This window comes from Limanda limanda, chromosome 8 (genome assembly GCF_963576545.1).
Source record: "Limanda limanda chromosome 8, fLimLim1.1, whole genome shotgun sequence".
NCBI classification, from domain to species: Eukaryota; Metazoa; Chordata; class Actinopteri; order Pleuronectiformes; family Pleuronectidae; genus Limanda; species Limanda limanda.
In genome coordinates, this window is record NC_083643.1 from 20,625,139 (window position 1) to 20,646,866 (window position 21,728).

Below are 21,728 nucleotides of genomic sequence, written 5' to 3' on the forward strand. Positions count from 1 at the left end.
TATTGTTCCTATCTCCTCTGTTGTAAGGTTTTGTTAGGGTCTTTTTTTGATTGAAACTGGTAATATATTAATGCCCTTGTATTAAAGGGAATATAGTACTGTTATTCATCTACACCAAAACAGCTCACAAGATATTTCCTTTTGTTGCTTTGTACATGTTTCAACTTTGTTCATTGAAAATAAGAAAATCATGTTAATCAAATCATTTTGGAAGATTATCATCATCTTACATACATTGTAAGCACCAGAGGAGGTTATAAATATCAATAGTATTCTTCTATTTGAATGGATAATGCTTTTCTAAATGAGGATGGTGTCACTGAAATGTAGAATACCAGTATTTCTTGTATAATCATCAAAAAACACAGCAAAGATGCAATTTTCTGTTATGTAAATGATCATTTATGTACTGAAAAGAAAATTGTATCACACTTAACATATTAACATATATTTCAAAGCAAATTTTAACTAAAAGTTCAGTTCAGTCATTAAAAATAATTTTAGCATATAAAAGTTTTATACCATTATCCGAATAGTAATCAATCACCAGATATTCATTCCAGCATCACAACTAAATAAACACACATGGAGTTCAATATTGTATACAGAAGAAAAGAGGATGAGAGATATTTTCATTTGGAATAAATTCCCTCAAACGTTACAGATCGTCCATATTCTCCAAGTGGAACAGACGTCTCCTGCAGGCACTTTTACACATTTTAATTTCGTACGAAACAAATCATTAGTGCTAAGGCAAAAAACTACAGAATTATAATCATTTCAAAAATCAGAAGCCCAACAAAAATAATGCAAAATATACATGCATCTCCACAAATTTCAGTAAAGCAAAACAAAAAAGCCTACATGAATCAGTTAACAAAGTAACATTAATAGGAAATGTCAACACAAACCCTCAACTGAGATGAGTAGTGGTCAGTTAATGTAAATTAAATGTTTACATTTCTTGCATTCTGAAGAATTGGTTATTAGTATGTTTTTAGGATGCTTCATTGGAAAGTCTTACATCCTGAGATGATAACCCACTACTGTACAGTAAAAACAGAGCAGTCACTTTGATTGAATTGAATACAGAGTTAAACAGAACTGTATTTAAACACACAAAGATTTTATTCAAGTGGTTGTCTATGATCCGTGAACACATCTGACACCTGTTCTCCATCTGCAGCAGACAGCTGTTAGAATCAAGAATCAAATTGAAAAATACATTGCTTCCTTAGAAAGCAGACATGATCCGATGTAATAAACACCTGGCCATATTTTTCAAATGTACATGTGACTCTGCCAGTGGCCAATGAGGTGATAACCAGTGCTCCTAAAGAGAATGTACTGAAAATCATTAAGTAAGAGTTTGGATACTGTACATTGAAGGCAGCGTAGGAAGGAGAAAACCTCTAGCAGCATATCAGCTGTTACAGGTGAGCTGAGTCTTGAACTCGGTGTCTGCTCATGTTACGTCACTTTGTCTGGACTTTGTATTCCAGAGAGATGGGAAGTGAGTGTCAAAGTTAAGAGGTGACCTTTGACCTCCACACCCGGCTCTGATTTCCACTCGGGCCTTTAACAGTGGGACTCTTTTTCCTCAACAAGGAAATAACCATCCTTACTAGGAGGGGCCTTCTGATGGAGGCTCCCGCCATCTGCTGCGAAGACGGCGAGCAGCTTCACTTGCTCTTGCTTCGTCTTTGGTAACTCAATAGAAGGAGTGGTCAAGATAGCCAGGCGCTGTGAACACAGTGAGAGGAGAGATTCAGATAGGAAATGAAGGGGACAGTGAGACTATAGGTGACTATATGTGATATGACAATATGACAGATTAGGATATTTTAATTTGGGTTAATACTTAAAGGTTTAACTGCTATAATGTTCAGAAAACACATCACTGTACTCGTATTGTCCATTGCTGCAGCTCCTGTTTTCACCCTCTGTCTGAAACACTTGGGTTGTGTCCAAAATTACCCATTCATTCACTAACCCCTACTCTACTTTATTGGGTCTTCTGTATAGAGCACTACGTAGTGAGCACATCAGAAGATTAAAAAAAAAAAAAGCTTTTGGACACTACTTGCGCCGGTAATCAGGATTTCAACACACAACAACAATAAAATCCCACTAAAAATTTAAAATGTTTATTTTACATAAAAACACATTGAATTATCTGTGACGCTAGTCTATATAGTAGACTACATAGTGACTAGTGAGTGATTACGGACACAGCCTGGGTTCTAATAACTCGTGTCTCTTTAAGGCCCTCTTCCTGATACCGCTCTGTCTGCTTTGATTGGCCAACTCGCCCACTTTGCTGTGATTTGTCAACCTGTTCATGTATGTAAAGTCAACTTCCTCTCTCGCTTTACCTGGTTTTGTTAGGTATTGCAGGACTAGCTGCTATGTGTGCATTTTTCAAATGTGGCCCAACAGTCTGTATCGACCAGAGTAATGACAACCTGTTACAGGGGCTTTAGTGTGGGAAAATTAAATGAAAATGCTTTAATAACCTTTCATTTTAATAACGTTCTAGCCTAATTATTCAATTGTTTTTTTGACCACTAAGGAGCAGTGCATACATATTGAGACATTATAAGGATTATAATATATGCAATAGCAAAAACTCTAGAGATGAGGAGCATTAAATGGGAGTCATGCTGCTCACCACCAGATGAATAGTTCAAATATTCAGTCCTCTTTGAGCTCTGGTTTGGTCTTCACCTGCTACTTAGGGAAACATCTGCTTCTTAAGGTGCAAAATGCTTCACTATCAGTCAACGAGTCATTTTCTTAGCAATTTTTCACCGAGCAGGTCTACTGAAGGTGGTGAAGACTGACTCCTACCCTGCCTCTGACTAGCTAAGGTTTACAGTTGAGGGATGACGGGTCGGGATTAGGTAAGGAAATCGGTGAAAGACAATTTGATTCCAGCTATGGTAGGACAAAATAACAGGAAACAAGCTTTTCAAGAGCAATGAATAAACAGAAATACTGTCTGAAGCATAAAACGCTGCAAAATGTTAAAACAATGAAACAGAGGGGGACATTTTCTCCTACAAAGAACAGTTTTAGATGAGCGTACCTCTCTCAATGTCCCAGGGGTGTAGTACAGCTTCCCTGCTGCCCAGAGAGGGATACATAGCATGGAGGTTAGGGCCAGGATCCAGCCTACACCATTCCCCCACCACGGGTATATGTAGACATTGTTGTACTTCAGAGGGGAGTACTTGATCAATGCAAACGCAAAGGTTCCCTGGGTTCAGAGACAAAAAGGAATATTTAATTGTTTGGATTTGTAACATGTTTTAGTTCAGCGGTTTTAGTTCAAACTAGGGGTCAGGACACTTTGGGGTTGTCCAGACATCAATTACATTTAAAATCATTTTGAAATAGTGTTTCCAACATAATCGAAACAAAAGACAAAAGCTATTGAAATTAAACCATAAAAATGTCATCGTGCATCAGTTGCAGCAGCTTATATTGCAATAGCGCAGGGAATTAAAGTAACTTTTTTAGTAGCTCAAAATAATATCCTTTTGCTTTAACAATTATGGGGGCTGTAAATCTCTGACACAGTTGAAAAGTTTGGGAAGCCCTTGTCTAAGTAAATAGTTTATTGTAACCCTTAACCCAATTTCACACATGTAAAGCTTCCCTGGGTCTCTTGAATCCAAATGCACCAGACACGTCAAATGCACCAAACACCTGTACAGTTGCGTTTGACTCCACTCGGCCATATGTCTTGCTCATAGGTCTCTTATTGTATACTGCTTGTTTCTTGTTTTATAAATGTTACTATTTATTGAATACATTTGACTATTTATTGACTAAGTTGTTTGTTTTTGATATTCTGTTGAAATGACACTGCCCTGAAAAAAGCAATATTAAATTCTTCACTGCATAGTTTTACTGCTTGGTCAGAAATGAAAATTAAAAACTCTTGATCTTGATTGAAAGGCGAAATATATATAAATTCAAGTTATTATAAATATTGTTTTTTCAACAGTAACATTAACCACTAACAAATTTTCGAATCAGAAGGCCTATTATTTATTTATTTAGGGCCATGTATCTTCCACACTGGCCACCAGAGGCTGCTCTTCTTTCAATAGTGCAAAAATTGGAGAAGTAGAGCTTGAGAGAATCAGAATGCAGGTCAAACTCACAAAGCAAGTGGCAGGTGTAAAGTAAAGCCAGCAGTACTTGATGACGGGACTCGGACGATAACCAATCATGTCCTCTATGTTGTCATAGAAACGGTCAGCACCTGCAATCAAGGAGGGATGAGGGAAACACAATGGAGATTTATTTAACATCAGTGAGACAAATTACTGTCTGGTACCTAAATTAAACCAATTTACTTAGATTTTTAGCTCAACTAATGATTTTGATTCCTTTAAGCATCAAGACAAACAAAATAGAAACAACACACCCCTCCATCAGCCTCAGCCTCCCAACAAAAGAGAACCTTTTTTCAAATGTGTTATTGGCTGATTGAAAGAGCAATGGGTGAGCATGAATGGTGGCGGGTGAGACAAAAGCTTTTGTCTTTTAATGGCCCATTTAAGTCGCTCTGCATAGCACGGGTAACGCACTCACCATAAATCCAAGCAATGCAAATAGTCTCAAAAACAGCTACGAAGAGTAGACACATCCCACTGGCTGCGTAGTAGTCGAAGAGCTGGAAGATGTACATTCCTCCCTGTTCGGGACAAACATGAGCATATAATGCAACAGGTGAGACTCTGCGTTGTATGAAAGCCACTGTTCTTGAAGGTGATTCTTTAAAGTACATCTCAGTGAAAGCACACAGCTAATAAAGAATTTTAACAAAAACAAAATGTCTATCTAATCTGAAAATTCGTAGTATGAAAAATGTGCAGGTTCCTTTTAAACTTAATTTATATTAATGACATTTCAGCGTTGAAAAAAAGAATGTGTTCACTTAAATGCTTAAATCAACCTACTATTACAGTTCCACCTCCATTATCCTCTTTAAACTTTTTCTATTTAAACTGATAATTATAATTTCAATACAAAAAGACATTCAATAATGGAAGTTCTATGATTCAAAACATAAAGATTAGGTTCTTAGTTTCTGATATCTACAGTGGCACTAACCTCTGTCAGCATGATGAGGCCCAAGAGGAAGGACACAACGGACACTGCCAGGATGAAGAGCTCCCTGCGGTATTTACGGCGGAAGATGGAAGGATACATGTCCACCATGGCCGTCACCAGGCTCTCCACACAGACAAACTGATCAGGAGAGACACAAAACACATGAGTGGTGTGTTTACATGTTTCTGTATGTCTCAATGTTAGTGTATGCCTGCTTTATATTACAGCATATAGCCTCTGTGTGTGTTTGTGTAGTTGTGCAGTTGCATGACATCTCACTTGACTGTCCAGGCCCAGAAAGGCGATCATAATAAAGAAGAAGCAGGCCCACAGAGGGGAGAAGGGCATCATGGACACAGCTCGGGGATATGCTATGAAGGCCAAACCTGGACCTGGGTTAGAGTTCAAATGTTGTTTTCTCGTTAAAATTCACATTATTGCTCATTCCCACTCATGGTAATGCTTTAAAACCACACCATGAAAATTATGTTAAAAGAAGCCCTCAATCGAAGACACAGAATATATAAGACAGAAGGCATTAGAATTGGAATTACAGAATGAAAAACAAGGCTGTCTAAAGGCAGTGACCATACGGCAAAGGAAACGATCCACCAACCAGATTCAGCCACCTCTGAGATAGGTATGTTCTGCTCATAGGACATGAAGCCCAGGATGGAGAAGATAGCGAAGCCTGCAATAAAACTGGTGCCACTGTTTAGGAAACAGAGCGACAGACAATCCCTGGAAACAAAACAGACATAAATAATGAACAGAAACTTAATTGTCTTTACAGGGAGAGTTTACAACTGAGATTTGATTTCCTACATATACAAATTTTTTGTTGACAATCACACAAACTGAATAACAACATGCTAAGCACTACTGACTTTGAAGATAGTTTAATTACATAATTGATATATAAATGTATTGCTCATATTGGTAACTGCTGTAGTATATCAATGCCCACCTGTAGCAGTTGTTGTTATATTTGTTGTAGCTTCCCAGTGCAGTGAGGCAGCCCAGGCAGATGGCATAGGAGAAGAAGATTTGAGTTCCGGCATCCATCCATACCTGAGGACAGAATATAGACCAAATAATCAAAGAGAGATAATACATTTACAATAAACATATCAAGAAAAACCTCTGAAACAAAACAATCAGTTTTTATTACAGTGTTTTGTATTTTTGGCTTTGACCTGTTTTCTTAATCCTGTGTGCACACGATCAAAAAAATATTTAGTTAACTACTGATAATATATATGTTTGTACAGGACTCAACTTTAAATTTCGTTTGTGTATCTATCTGACCTTATAAACATATCAGCTCTCACATACAGGATGATCACATTATTTAGTTAAAACAGAACCAGCTAAAGAGTGTAACTAGTCATCAGGATTTGTTTGTTTTGTATTTTACTCTACATGTTTAATGGTGTATTTCTAACATTCATTTGAGGACCAGTTCACTGTGGAGAGTAGAGATCAAACCTAAAAACATTAGAAAGGACAGTGTAGTGTTATAATAGCAAGTATGTTTTATAATCAGTGTGTGTAATGACAAGAAACATTTCATTAACAATATTTAATTTAATTTGGCAGAAAAACAAAGTCTTAATGCATCAAATGTTGGAGATTCCACCACATCGGCCTCAGAAAAGTGGTTGTTGAGCCTTTTTAACCAAGTGACTCTTTAACTTTAACCAAACTTCATACCAAAATAACCTCCATTCAAACTCCCTCTTTTGTCTTTAAAACACAATCTAACTTCCAATGAATCCTGAAACTGTTTACTCCTAAACCTCACCCTCTCAACCCCACCACCCTGTGACCACCCACCCTGCAGACCTAGTATCTGTCCCAGTCATTTCCAGGCATTAAAAACAGCACAACTAAACTTTCTCTCTGAGCACTCACTTGCACAAAAACATTCAAATTAGCTCTCTTTCTATTCTTGCAAATAAAGAGAAAAAAACGATTTAAGTGTTCCCAGAGCACTGGGTCATGTTTGAGAGAGCAAGTGGCCAAGACTTCAGATCTGACTGACATGGGGAGCCAACAATTCAAGCCCTGGTCACAACACAAATGCAGGTATTGCCAAGGTAACAGCTCAACCAGTCTAGTTGGTCTTGGCCTGTGTGCACATGGCCTATATTCATCTCCAAAGCCCTGAGAAGGATTGAAGGAGGCCCCTCTATGGAACTTTTACACTGGTTGCAATCTATTGGCAGGGCAAAAAGAACCCACCACTTTCTGAGGAAGGGAGATAAGTCTCTGACACTCTGCCGGACATATCTTGAAATTAACCTGTCTTAAATCCAAATTGTGTTGGGGAGTGTTATAAGTCCTGTGGTAATGGTGCTGCTGCAAAATGGTCTTGGGAAAACTTGTTTTGATGGAACATTTGCAAGTGGGGAGGCGATAATTGTCACTAAAAAGGCTAATAAACAATATGCAACACAAAAAGGTAGAAAATGTAAGAGGAGTGTATCGTTGCAAGATAAAATCTGCGTCAAAATAATTCTTGGAATCTATTTTCAGTGTGTAGGCTGCTAGTTTAGGGTTTGCTGTTGATTCTTATAGCTGTTAACACACAAAATTATAACAATTTGAGTGAACTTGTTAGCAATCGTGTGATATTCAGTAGCCTTCTTTGTGAAATGAAAATGATCAATGATCAATCAGTGTGGGTGAGAATGATCATATAGTACAGCTAATGTAACATTTTGTTTCCTATTTTTAAATATGTTTTTATTTATACTTGCACATATACACCACAGCAAATTCCTTGTATGTGTAAACCTACTTGGCAATTAAACCAGATTCGGATTCTGATCGTGTGGGGCTGGTCATTGAGCAAATTATAAGACATTAGATTATGATTTATGTTTATTATTATTGGTTTAATTATGTCTACATGTCTGCATGTGTTTGTTCAACAGTTAAAGCCTTTAGCCTTTACCTGTGGGTCTGACAGTCGGCCCAGGTCAGGGTAGAGGTAGTAGTGGATTCCCCTGGAGGCTCCGGGCAGGGTGACCCCTCTGATCAGCAGGATCACTAACATAGCATACGGAAAGGTGGCTGTGAAGTAAACCACCTGTAGAGAAAACAGCAGCACTTTGTCATCAGGTTTACATGTCTGCTCGGCCTAAAGTAATTTCTCTCTCTGGAGTGTTTTGTGGATTTTGACTTGACTTGATGAAGCACAGAAGTTTCTAGTTTCTGTAGTAATGATCAGCAACACAACATTATTTCTGCCTTTTGAAATCCTGCATAAAACACATCATGTCTAACCATACAGCAAATATTTATCAATCAAAACCAGAGTAAAGTAGCTTCTTAAAAATGCAGAAAATCATCAATCATATCACATGTAATATTCCTATATGGGCTCGAAGATTTGAACGTTATGAATGGACGTCAGGTTTCACCTTGCCCGTGGACTTGACTCCCTTCCAGATGCAGAAGTAGCAGATGACCCAGGCGACTGCGAGGCAGATAACCAGGTCCCAATTCAGAGAGCCGATATGATGGATACCTGGGGAAATCCTCAGAACTCTGCGCCTGGAGCACAAACATATAGCAAACAAGAATTCATTATCGGGTGTATATATGTTTAAAGAAGCAGGTTTGTCTATGTCCTCAGTAGCTAAAGCCAAATGCCTATAAGCAATCCCAAAGACGACTTAGCAACATGGGTGTGTGGTAAACTTGCGGACACAAAAGGCCATTCGGGGACATAGTCAAACAAAAAGAGCACTTACTCCCAGAACTCAATGACAGGAGAGGTGGTGTTCTCATGGTGATTGATGGAGCTATTCCCCCTCTGAAATTCCATACAGGAATCTTGAATGAAGGAAGGACAAACAAAGACATTCAACCCCAGTGAAGAAATCCAAGCTTTCTCTGAGGTTTCTAAGCTACACACAGGCAAGTGAAACAACGCCACCACTGAGACCAAGAAGGGAAATGGTGCAGGAGCGCCCCGCTAATGGAGTTATGAGGGGCAGACCTGAAAATAAACATTACGAAATAAATAATAACTACACCTTGGAAATTCAAAGACTTGACAATAAAAGAACACTTCGGTCCATGAGTTAACAGCAGCATCACGCTCCCTTTCTCACCAAATTTACCCCCTCAAGCTTCCTGAGGCCTGGCTACACCAGATTAAATATATCGGTTAGACTAAACTTCTCTGTTTGCAGTTACGGAGCGAGGTACCTGTGTTCCAGGTGTTGTTGCAGGAGGCCCAGGGCAGGTCCCATGTGAAGGAGTGCGACAGGTAGAAGAGGGCCCAGGCTAACACAATGATGTAGTAGATGTTCAGCAGACCAACAATCACCTGGGTGGCATATCCTATTCCTGGAACAGAAGAACAGGCTTAGGGGATTTGCTGAGCTGTAAAAAACAGGCATCATTATTCATTTTTTCCCAAACATTTATGGCCCTTAAGATTTGTTTGAGAGAGGGAACAAAAATGAAGCCAATGTGTCTGGTTTCCTTCCATCCATGTATCCAATATGTTTTAATACAATATTGAGATGAGGAATTTGACCCTAAACAATAATATTAAACAAGTCCACTTGCAGCTATTTTCTGGTTACAGCAGCATGCTCGACAGCTCTCTGAGAATGTTAGAAATGTGATGTAATTTGGCCTCATGTGAGATCTACTCTAATTTGATTTGATCTAGCAAACCACAAAAATGTTATTGAATCTCTGACAGACTCCCTGACTGCTCTATTCACTGGAGACAAAGAGTAATCATCTCTCCTGTGTTAAATTGAACTTTTCCTCAGCTCACTACTTCTGCCCTTTTAAAATGATTGCGTCCTGCAGTAAATTACATGCAGGCTTAAATACAATATGCAGTCTCGACTCTCTTGCAGCTGATCACAGACTTATTTGAAGGCAGCTGGATGGGACAAGCTTTGGAGAAATGTGATGTCTGCCAGTGTTGGTTTCTTTTTAGTTAAATAAAGTTACATGCATCAGCTTCCAACATCATGGGATCTGTATAAAACACATGCACACATACAATGCACATTATTCTCATAATGCATGTGCACAATGCAGTGAACATGAATCATTAACATACATCATCAGTATGTACCCTTTGTTGTGCCCAAGCATTAACAATTAAAACATCATACACATGTTCCCCCTTAGAAAACGTTATAATGATATGGTATAAATGTACAAACTAGATGGGGCTAAAACTTCCAGAGTGATGAGTTTTATTCACTCTTAGTTTTGTTAAGAGTTTAGAGCAGAGGTCTTCAACAGGGGGTCCGCGGAGGTACTGCAGGGGGGTCGCGAAATCTTTGGTTGATTAGAATTTTTTTTAAATTTTTTAGATTTTCTTCTTTCACGAATTTAAATGTCTTTCAATACACATTAACATGCATCCAACATATTGTGAGGCTGATTTGACCCTCTGCCTGACAACCTCCATCCATCCAAGATTAGATAAGTTGTGTGCTACCCATCAGGGTCCAACATCTCACTAATGTGGGAGTATGTGTACCATCCACAGATAGCTTGAGGATTCACTGTCTCTTCTACAGGTATGTTTAAAATAAAAACATGAATCTGTGAATTACTTTTAATAGCTCAGTGTTGTATGCAAGATGTACAGTGGATACGGAAAGTATCAGACCCCTTTAAATATTTCACTCTTTGTTTCATTGCAGCAATTTGCAAAAATCAAAAAAGTTAATTTATTTTCTCATTAATGTACACTCAGCACCCCATTTTTTTTGCAAATTTATAAAAAAAGAAAAACTGAAATATCACATGGTCATAAGTATTCAGACCCTTTGCTGTGACACTCATATTTAACTCACATGCTGTCCATTTCTTCTGATCCTCCTTGAGATGGTTCTACTCCTTCATTGGAGTCCAGCTGTGTTTAATTAAACTGATTGGACTTGATTAGCAAAGGCACACACCTGTCTCTATAAGGCCGGCCACACACCGGACGCGTAAGCGTCGCGTAGGCGCACCGTCATGCCTTAAATAACAGCTGGCTCCCATCCACTCTCATGTTAATCCCTTGTGCCGGCCACACCGGACGCTGAAGTGCAGTGCTGCACCAAAAGTGCCTTGCGTCGTGCAGCGATCGTTTCGGCGTTGAGTCTATTTTTTGCGCTTGACGCGAGCGTAGCACTCCGGGAAACACAGTGAAAAATGATTTTAAACGATATTGGGGACATATTTTATATTATATAAATGATAAAATATGCATCCCATAGTTTGTATTCCCCTTCTGTTGTCCTGGAGTTTTAATTTTACCAATTTTACCAATCACATTATTAAATGTCCCCCTCTGCCCCTCCATACAGACACACAAGCAGTCATAAAGATAGAAAGAGAGAGGGTGTGTGTGTGTGTGTGTGTCTACGTACTCTCCACATAGGCTTGAGTGGAGAATACGTAATTTACCCTCGACACCCGACATTGAACGGAGCAAACAGCGGAGAAGTTCTTGAAGATGGATGACATTAAATTAATAATTGAAGTGGAGAAGTAGTACAGTGAGCTGTACGATCCTCGGCCGTGTTGTTTAAAGACAACATTAAAAAGGACAAATGCTGGGACACCGTTTCAGTTAATGACAAATATCAGCTGTATGTGTGATCACGGAGAGGAATCGCAGGATGACCGCCGCGGAGTTCAGCCTGTCCGGTGTGCAGCCTGGCCCCGGCGTGCTAGGGATCTACGCGACGCTTACGCGACGCTTACGCGTCCGGTGTGACAGCCTAGCGTTTACGCGACGCTCACGCGACGCTTACACGACGCCAACGCGACGCTAACGCGTCCGGTGTGTGGCCGGCGTCAGACCTTACAGCTCACAGTGCATGTCAGAGCAAATGAGAATCATGAAGTCGAAGGAACTGCCCAAGGAGCTTAGAGACGGAATTGTGGCAAGGCACAGATCTGGCCAAGGTTACAAAATAATTTCTGCAGCACTAAAGGTTCCTAAGAGCACAGTGGCCTCCATAATCCTTAAATGGAAGAAGTTTGGGACGACCAGAACTCTTCCTAGACCTGGCCATCCAGCAAGACTGAGCAAACGTGGGAGAAGAGCCTTGGTGAGAGAGGTAAAGAAGATCCCAAAGATCACTGTGGCTGAGCTCCAGAGATGCAGTAGGGAGATGGGAGAAAGTTCCACAAAGTCAACTATCACTGCAGCCCTCCACCAGTCGGGGCATTATGGCAGAGTGGCCTGACAGAAGCCTGTCCTCAGTGCAAGACATATGAAAGCCCGCATAGAGTTTGCCAAAAAACACCTGAAGGACTCCCAGACAATGAGAAATAAGATTCTCTGGTCTGATAGGACCAAGATTGAGCTTGTTGCCGTTAATTCTAAGCGGTATGTGTGGAGAAAACCAGGCACTGCAATTCACCTGCCCAATACAATCCCAACAGTGAAACATGGTGGTGGCAGCATCATGCTATGGGGGTGTTTTTCAGCTGCAGGGACAGGACGACTGGTTGTAATTGAAGGAAAGATGAATGCGGCCAAGTACAGAGATATCCTGGAAGAAAACCTCTTCCAGAGTGCTCTGGACCTCAGACTGGGCCGAAAGTTCACCTTCCAACAAGACAATTACCCTTAGCAGACAGCTAAAATAACAAAGGAGTGGCTTCGGAACAACTCTGTGACCATTCTTTACTGGCCCAGCCAGAGCCCTGACCTAAACCCAATTGAGCATCTCTGAAGAGACCTGAAAATGGCTGTCCACCAATGTTCACCATCCAACCTGACGGAACTGGAGAGGATCTGCAAGGAAGAATGGCAGAGGATCCCCAAATCCAGGTGTGAAAAACTTGTTGCATCATTCCCAAGAAGACTCATGGCTGTACTAGCTCAAAGGGGTGCTTCTACTCAATACTGAGCAAAGGGTCTGAATACTTATGACCAAGTGATATTTCAGTTTTTCTTTTTTAATAAATTTGCAAAGATTTCTACATTTCTGTTTTTTTCTGTCAAGATGGGGTGCTGAGTGTACATTGATGAGAAATAAAATGAAAATTTTGATTATAGCAAATGGCTGCACTGAAACAGAGTGAAAAATTTAAAGGGGTCTGAATACTTTCCGTACCCACTGTATGTTTATAAATGGCAGTGGCATGGCCACCCTGTACCTTGCACATGTTTAAATTAAAAACATGAATATATGAACCTGTGTAGTATATGAACCTGTGTTATATTTGAATAGCGTATTGAATGCACAATATCAGGGTAGTTATGTTTATACATGGCACTAGGCCCAGTTAATATAAAACACAATTTTATACAATATCTATAGTAGGGGGTCCCTGCTCCATCTCTCCACCTGTTTGGGGGTCCTTGGCCTGACAAACGTTGAAGACCCCTGGTTTAGAGTATTAAGAAAATAGTTACACTACCTTCAAACAAAGGGCAGATCTTCCTCCAGCAGGTAACGCCGCCCTCGGTGGTGTACTGACCCAGAGCCGTCTCCAGGAAGAAGACCGGGATCCCACAAGCAAAGAGGAAGATGAGGTATGGGATGAAGAAGGCCCCTGACATAATCACACAGATTTGAGTTCATTCAGATTCCTTCAGCAGACTCCCGCACAATATATATATATACATAAAATATAAAGATATAATACAATAACTAGATTTAATGTACTTTATTGTTTCATTCTTAATTTGTGAGGTCGCCTGCGACAGACATTAGTTATGACTGCATGAAAAATCTGTCAGAATCAGGATGGATGACAGGACAGATTCCCACAAATGAAGCCAAATCTTCTTGATCTAGGCTGGTTGCAGAATTGCACACAAACCCCGCCTCCTCCATGTTAGTGGATGGGACAAGGACCAAACTTAAAAGTTAAAAATACACGTCAAACCTTTTTTCGGGGGTTCTTATCAAAGTGATGCATGTTCCAGTGATCATTTTCGTATAAACTTGGTTTTAGTTAATATGATGTAAAAATGGCTCCATCCCCAATCACTACAGAACAGACTCTGCTTGAAATTACGTCAAAATCACAAGATAGCAACACCTGCATCTGAGACCTTTCGGCTTTATTTTTGTACAATGTGAGGAAGTGGAGACACGTACATCATTCCTGTCTGTGTACAGTCTATGGTTTAAATAAGTGGCTGTTTCTTGCCACCACAGCCTGATGTTGTAAGACTACATTCTGAAACTCAACTTTTGGCTCAAACAGGCACCAAGATAATAGAATCTAGATGAAACATTCCAGCACTCACCTCCTCCGTTCTTATAACATAGGTAAGGGAAACGCCAGACATTGCCCAGGCCTATAATTTCTCCAGCCACTGACAGAACAAACTCGAGCTTGCTGCCCCACTGCCCCCTCTCTGTCAACTTCTCCTCTGTACTGGGCACAATGTCGAGGGGCCTGTTGAGGCCATTGGAGGGTTCCGCCTTGGACGGGTCTTCCATTTCACCTGTGAGTCCTGAGGATTACATTGAAAACAGGACAATCTGAGGAGGGCTGTTTTAGACAGGGTAAAAAGGCTGCTGTTTTAAATGATCCTTGTGGTATTTTGACCAAAATATGTTACAGACATTTCATTAAGAACCCAAGGAACCATATCAACTGTGGTGAAATGGGCATAATATGCCCCCTTTAACAGATTGGAAGAGTAAAGTCACATAGAGACATTATTACTGCTCCATTAACAGAGACTGATTCACCTCAAGAGCTAAAATCAGCAGCATAGTGATATTTGTTCAGTATTTACCATATAGATCATATAATAATTCAGTTCAATTCATTCACTTTCATGAACCCTGTTCTGCTATTATGTAATACATCAGTCAAAACTTTTTACATATGTAAAACAACTTTTGTAACCTAAACCTGCAAAAAATCTATAATCTGAGAAGAATTTTGGAATTTCATCAATAAATGATAATATTTAATTATTGACATACAATTTGTACATTTATTGAGACATAATAAAGGGAACAATTCAGAAAAGGTTAATGAAATTTTTTTTATATGACAGTTGCTCATGTTGGCTCCATCATGATTATTTTTTTAATAAAGAAAAATTTCTTAATAGGCCTCAAATTGCACAAACTAAGATGCCTCCAGTGGAATAAAAATACAGCAGAGTCAATTCTTTATGTGCCAGCTCATAGTCGAACATATTCCAGAAATCTGAATCAACTTCAAATTTCACTCAATTTTCCGTAAAGATGTTAGTTGCTCCTCCTGACCTGCTCACTGAGTTTGATCCAGTTTAACCTGTCAGGTCTAGTGTCAGTTTTGTAATTGTACCAGTAGAATAAGATCATATCAGGTGAGGATGCTTTTACCTACTGTACATAGATGTGACAACTGTTTCAAACTTAAAAAAGAAAACAACTTTTTTTTTTTTGAATTTTCCTAAACTTATCTTCTTTTGTTTCACATTTAGATAATTTTTTTCTGCACATGCTACCGGATGGTCTATGCCATTTTATTGTAGAGCACATTGTTGGTACTTTTGAAAAAATGTGCTATATATAAATATAACCCTGCAATGTAAAATAAGTGTGTTTGAATATTTCTTTCTTATTATGTACATAGGATTAGGAGGGAGAAGAAATAATTTAAGTACCTTGGCTAGTTCTCTAGGAGAAGTCCTGTTGTGTATGAAAAGAGCAAAAAAACTTCCATATGAGCTATAATGTATCATATCGGTGCTTCTGCCATGTGACAAAAGTGTGGTCAGAATCGGCTCGTTGCTACGTAACCACGCTGGATATCAGTCGAGCGCCTGGTCAGATCCTGTTTGTGGAGCAATAGGAAACAGACAGCTCACTGACTGTGCTCACTCCTGTCAGCTTGCATTAACAGGCATCTCAGCAGATCTGCTGTTTCCCCTTTAACTCTCTCTGAAACTCTCCAAATTCAAACTCACTGCTCACCAGGCTGCAGGAGACTCACTCAGACTTACTCAGTTACAAAAAGTACACGTTGTATCCAAACCTCCTTCCCTTCCTCTGTCATCCTACATCCACAAACACAAGCACATGTTTGTCGTTTGACCCTGGTGTCATGCGACCAATGAATTAGCCTGTTTTTTGAGTTACGGAAAACAACACAAAAGGGTGGAAATCCCATCAGCAGCCCTGTGTGAAGCCACCTTTTCGGAATGTGCTCCTACTGGCAGAGGGCAGAGGTGGAGCAGAAGTGTTAGACCGTTTGTGATACGTGCAAAGAGCTGGAGGTCAGATCTGTTTAGGAGCCAAAATCTCCTGCACTGGAGCCAAATGCCGCTCGAGGTAAAAATAGAGCCCCTTGTTTTCCTTAGGTGCTTGGTGGGAATGAAGGCTCAGTGCAACAAAAAGCAAAGGACCCCCTATACTCTGAGCTGGCAGAGGAGAATTCTCACTGGACTTGCAGCCAGTTGACAGGATTTTTTCTTATTAGCTGAAGATGGGGAGCAAGCCAAATACCTCACTTCCAATAAGCCGTTTCACAGGTGAGACTTAATATTATCGTTGTTTATAGTTGCAAAAGCAGTTAAATCCTTTTCACACATATCCTCATATAGAGAGACACAAATCTGCCAAGATTGAGAGTGACCTGGCCAAGGCCCAGTGGAGAATTATCCCTGGAAACAGCCTTGACTTCACCTCTGTCTGAAAGCAGTGAGCTGCCTGAGCAACTGGATGACAGACAGACGGAACAAATGAATGACTGACTGAATGAATGATTGACTGACTGACTGATTGGAAATGTGTTTCTTTTTTCATTGATTATCTGTCATTTTGAGGGGTCGCTGAACGAACTATGGGAACCCTGAAAGGTATACTTTCAGGAAATAAGCGTATTCGATTTTTGTTAAAATATAGATGTTGCTATAAGCTCCACTGTCATGTACAGACAAATGCTTGGATCTAAACAGCAGGAGTCACCACCCCATTGAATCAAACAAGGGAGTAGAATTAAAGACCACAAGTCTTAAAAAAGTAACAGGGCAAACTTCTACCCTAACCTTTGCCTGACAACTGGTGCTTGTGGTAAGCACTCAACGCACAACCTAATATTATAAATTATACTGTATACATCATAGATGGATTCTCTAAAACTGTTACATGCGCTGCCCTACGATGAGGAATAATGCTCACGCTGTTTCTGTGGGTCGTCCTCTCTCTTGTAGGCACATGCAGTTCAGAGTTACATATCCGTGACGTCCTGTGCCCTGGAGCTCCTACACGAGTATTATTGCAGGCTAATGCATAACTAGACGAGTTACATAAGGAAAGGACGTTTCCATGTCACACGTCTACCTGTGCAAGTTGACATTTTACAGTGGCCCCAACAAAATCTAGTTGGTGCATTAAACAAATAGTTAATTTTTTATTATGATCCTTTTAATTATGAACAATTGATGAAGCAGAATAATCTGTTGTGATTTCCTATCAAACTTTTGTAAGACTGTGTGTCACGTGCTTCTGATTACAACGTGGAACAGCTTGATTGTCAGTGTGCAGGACACTGTGCTGCATTAAAATGTGCACTGCCGAGTCAATTAGGAGATAGTTAGCTACAAAAGTCTTTCGTTAGCTGAAATGAAAAACAATACAAGACTTGGTTGCATCGCAGAAATCTCCCAAAAAATTAAAACACGAGAGAGATCACAATATTCACTGAGCTCCGCTGTCAATAAATAAACAAACCAGAACTGTGTTCATGTTCAGCAATAATATGATTTATTATCTACTTTTGAATGAAAAAAAAAATACAATCGAATAACATGATCAATAATCAAAGGGACTCACCTTTCATAGATGCACAATGACCGTTTTCCAGAAGAGTGCGGGCCACCAAACACAGGCCGTTTCAGGTTGCGTTAACATACATGGAGGGGCGGAGATCTGAGAGACAGAAAAGTTTGGTGCAGCTCGCAATGAGATTTTCCCCTCTGCTTTGCCCCTCTCTAAAGCCCCCCCCCCCTTCATCCAGTTCCATTCAGACCCCCCCCCCCCCCCCCCACAAACACACACACAAACACACACACACACTCGCTGAGCACACTAGAGGTCTGTGCTGTCCCAGTGTGCTGGGCCGATTGCATAACCTTTTGACACACACATTCTCCCAGGGCCTTTCTCTCCATAGAACACCCAGATACTATGGGGGGAGAAGCCGGTCAAATTGTTGAGCATATACACATGTTTATGCATAAATGGGCAATGGTGGAAAATATTGAGAAAATTTAAAAATACAAAAATGCATCACTAACCCACATCCAAAAACTAAAAAAATTCTGCACGAGCTTCACAACAACAGCCTCGGATATGTCACAGTAATTTTGTTCTTGTTGATTTTAATGAAAACATCACTCCTGCTTCATGAACTCCTTACTCCACACACATCCTGAATTCAAGCCGCCGGAAAAGAGCCTTTCTTCTTCCTTCAACCAGAGTCCCTCCTCAAAGACGCAGCAGCCCATTCAGAACATTTTCCCACCGCAGGGGTCCAGAGTGGCCTGGTTCAAGGTATTTGTTGGAAGGTCACAATCCAGAGGGTCTTTATGGAGGTGGGGTTGGGGGGACGGGGAGTGATGCAGTGTTTCAGCCTTCTTTCTTTCACAGTGAGACCGTTACACCGACCCAATTCTAATTCATGAAACAGACTCGTCGGTTTTCTGGAGCTTGAATTCAGTTTTGTTGCTGTTTTGACTTGTAAAGTATATGAGTAAATTATATTTTTCTGAATGAGTCCCACTGTGTTGCTCCTGGTCAAAATTGTGATGTGGCAGCTCATCACCACCAGGTCCCCGTTTGACACAAAACATGTCGGATTCCTCTCAGCGAATATCAAACCTGCATCCTGTAACGTGAGTTTGATGTCTGGCAGTAACATTTTATTTAAAATACAACTTTAAAACATAGTTAAGTCTTGCCTTCATTATCTTTTTCTCTCTCAGCCTGAAGCTTTATTTCATCTTGGTTAGATTATTGAACTTTATTGTATTCGGGGTTGAGCCAAAAGAAAAATCTCATACCTTGGTACAAAATGCAGCGGCTTGGCTCTTACTATGCAAGTAGATGAGACCAAGTTAGTCCTATTTTAGCTTCACTTCATTGGTTACCAGTCAGTTTTAAGATTTTGCCTTTGAATCACTTTTAAGGCACTTTATGGTTTAGCTCCCTGTTATATTACCTACTTCCGGATGGTATGAGCCATAGTGCAGCCTCAGATGTTCAGCTAGGGCTCTGTCACTTTTTGGCGTTTTCACTCCTGAAAATCCGGACCATGATTCATATCTTTGTCTTAGTCAGTTTATGTTTCACATTGCATCTAGGCACAATACAGAATTTCATGTGACATCCTCTAACCATCACCTATCTGGGCGGTGTCTCTCTATACTTGACACTTGACGTTTTTTAGACAATGTTTATCTGACTTTTTTCATAAAATGTCGTTGCGTGTTCGTTTATCCTAAATATGAGACGAGCCGTTCTCGGTTTGGTTCAATCAAGTATTTATTAAGAAGCATGAAAAGTTAGAAACATTTTTTATAACAGTAATATTTTATTACAGTAGGTATAATATGATTGGTCAATAACGAAGGGGAGTCGAGACTTGGTTCTTCCTCGATGGTGCGCAGGTGTAAATCCCCCTCTTGGCTATGGAATCAGGAAGTGACGAAGGAGCCGCTCCGGTTCACTCCTCCTCTGATGGTTGCTGGGCAAAATCCTCCCTTCATGACAGTTTTAGTTTTGTGTTTCATAAACAAGTCTTGACTCGGCTGACGCCTTGTGGGTCAGTGTTGTTGTTCATTGGAGTAAAGAATATTGTGTTCCTTCTCTATCGGCTGTATGTTCTGTTTGTGTAAACATTCGCATCCTCCAAACCAAAACAACACCTTTCTGTCTTCCCTCCAGAACCTGGGGAACTCTTTGTGATGTTGAATAAATCTAATGGAGTTATGCTTTAATATAAAAAGTTAGGTATGAGAACAAGCTAAAGTACAGTGTATTGAATGTCACAGATTCATAGTTCCCACAACAGGCATTATCAGACCTTTTATCAAGACAGGTGTGAGACTGACCAGCGATGTGACGCACACACATTTCTAGCTAACTTCAAGATTAAAACTAAGCAACAAAGGTTATTATAAGTCATTGTGTGAAGGCCATATATCTGGCCCAAACTGCTCCTGCCCCCACCGTCCTTCATTTGTTTATAGTTCAGTTCCATAAACATCTTCAGAGACACACACACACAGAGAAGCTAAAATTTAAAATCGCAACAAAAGTGTATAGAAACAAAATATTGTTCTGATCGAATTGAGATAATGATAATTTCTTTTTTTAACACCTTTTACTTTGGTTTGGACTAAACTTATGAGTCCGAAGGCCGGGACCAAAAGTTATGTGTAAAAACTACCCTAAATGTTACCAAGCTATTCCAGTCAAATGTTTCCTTTAAGGTATGAGATGTGCCCTAAGATGAAGTGTTCTAGGCTGACAATAATCTATGTATAAAAACTGTTTCTCAAACCAGACAAAAAGGAAATCCTTACAACTGGTATTATTCAGTTTTTAGTTGCAGCAAAGTCCACCATCCAGAGTCAGAGTCACACTTGCAAACATCCTCAAGGGGAAAAAAAGACAAAATAGCAGGAAAAACAGAAAAGAGCTCATTAACGAACTGTATTTCTTCCTTCTGTCTGCAGTTTCCCGCTGCTCTCTGACTGTACAGCCACAGGTCACTGCTGAGATTGTACTCTGTTTATTCTGAAGGGCCCATTCTGTCTCTTCACATCAGAATCAGATGTGTTTGTTAATTTAGAAGTGTGGAGCATCTGATTTAAAATCTCCTGACATGGGAAGTAAAACAACAGTTCAGACAGTGTGGAGGCTCATTAATTATTATTAAACCAGTTTGATTCAAAAGATTGCTTACATTTAATTAAATTAGGGAACTTGATGATTTTATTCTCAAAGTGTGCTATGGGGGAGCTGGACCAAGACGTAAAGGGGCTAAGAAAATAGCTATTTTCAGAGTTACTTTAAAAGGAAGTTCTCTTTTTCCTTATAAAAGCGCATACGGCAGACGAACATTCGATACATATTTTGTATTTAATTGAATTTGGCCAAAGAATATTCAACAAACTATTCGTGACCACTTGGAAATAACAAAAACATATTTCAGTACCGGGTAGCACCCATGCAGCCACAATTAGAAACAAAACACAGAAAAACAAGTTTATTTATGCCATATACATCAGAACCTCAGATGTAAATGAAAGATATTCACAATGCAGCCACAAGGAGAAGTGCAATACACAGGATAAACTAGAATGGAGAGTGCACCTCCACCAAGGCCCACCAGTCCCCTTATTCACTAGATCCTGATTCATTTGGGGATCTGCACCAAATCGTTCACACATCAATATCAGCCCTCTAAATAAGCCAGACTTTTTTTTAAATAAAGATCCATGAACTATTCTCTGAAAAATTCATGAAAATGTTGAGGAACACCTCACAACGTTAAAGAAAGTGAAACAAGTTCCTGGATCTACATTTCTTCCCATACTGTATCCCTCCACCACGTTTTGTGGCATTGCGTCCAATAATTGTTGC

At 39.9% G+C, this 21,728-nt stretch overlaps 1 protein-coding gene across 1 annotated transcript; it reads right to left on the minus strand.

Annotated features, from left to right (window-relative positions):
• Nucleotides 1-379: 379 nt before the first annotated feature.
• slc6a13 (solute carrier family 6 member 13) lies at nt 380-18,046 on the minus strand. The gene is made up of 15 exons (XM_061075853.1): nt 17,913-18,046; nt 14,381-14,590; nt 13,543-13,677; nt 9,349-9,489; nt 8,889-8,970; nt 8,556-8,688; nt 8,087-8,221; nt 6,095-6,198; nt 5,744-5,868; nt 5,407-5,519; nt 5,128-5,265; nt 4,606-4,708; nt 4,173-4,273; nt 3,089-3,259; nt 380-1,743 (listed from the first exon to the last, which is right to left on the minus strand). Exons 1-15 carry the CDS (start codon nt 17,917-17,919, stop codon nt 1,579-1,581), a joined length of 1,863 nt encoding a protein of 620 aa, XP_060931836.1. The 5' UTR covers nt 17,920-18,046; the 3' UTR covers nt 380-1,578.
• Between the last annotated feature and the right edge of the window lie 3,682 nt (nt 18,047-21,728).

Excerpts from the sequence above, each read along its gene's own strand:
- slc6a13 (XM_061075853.1), bottom strand. Across the intron at positions 4,709-5,127 it reads GCCTCATCATGCTGACAGAG|GGAGGAATGTACATCTTCCA; the intron begins GTTAGTGCCACT and ends TGTCCCGAACAG. Across the intron at positions 1,744-3,088 it reads CCCCTGGGACATTGAGAGAG|CGCCTGGCTATCTTGACCAC; the intron begins GTACGCTCATCT and ends CTGTGTTCACAG.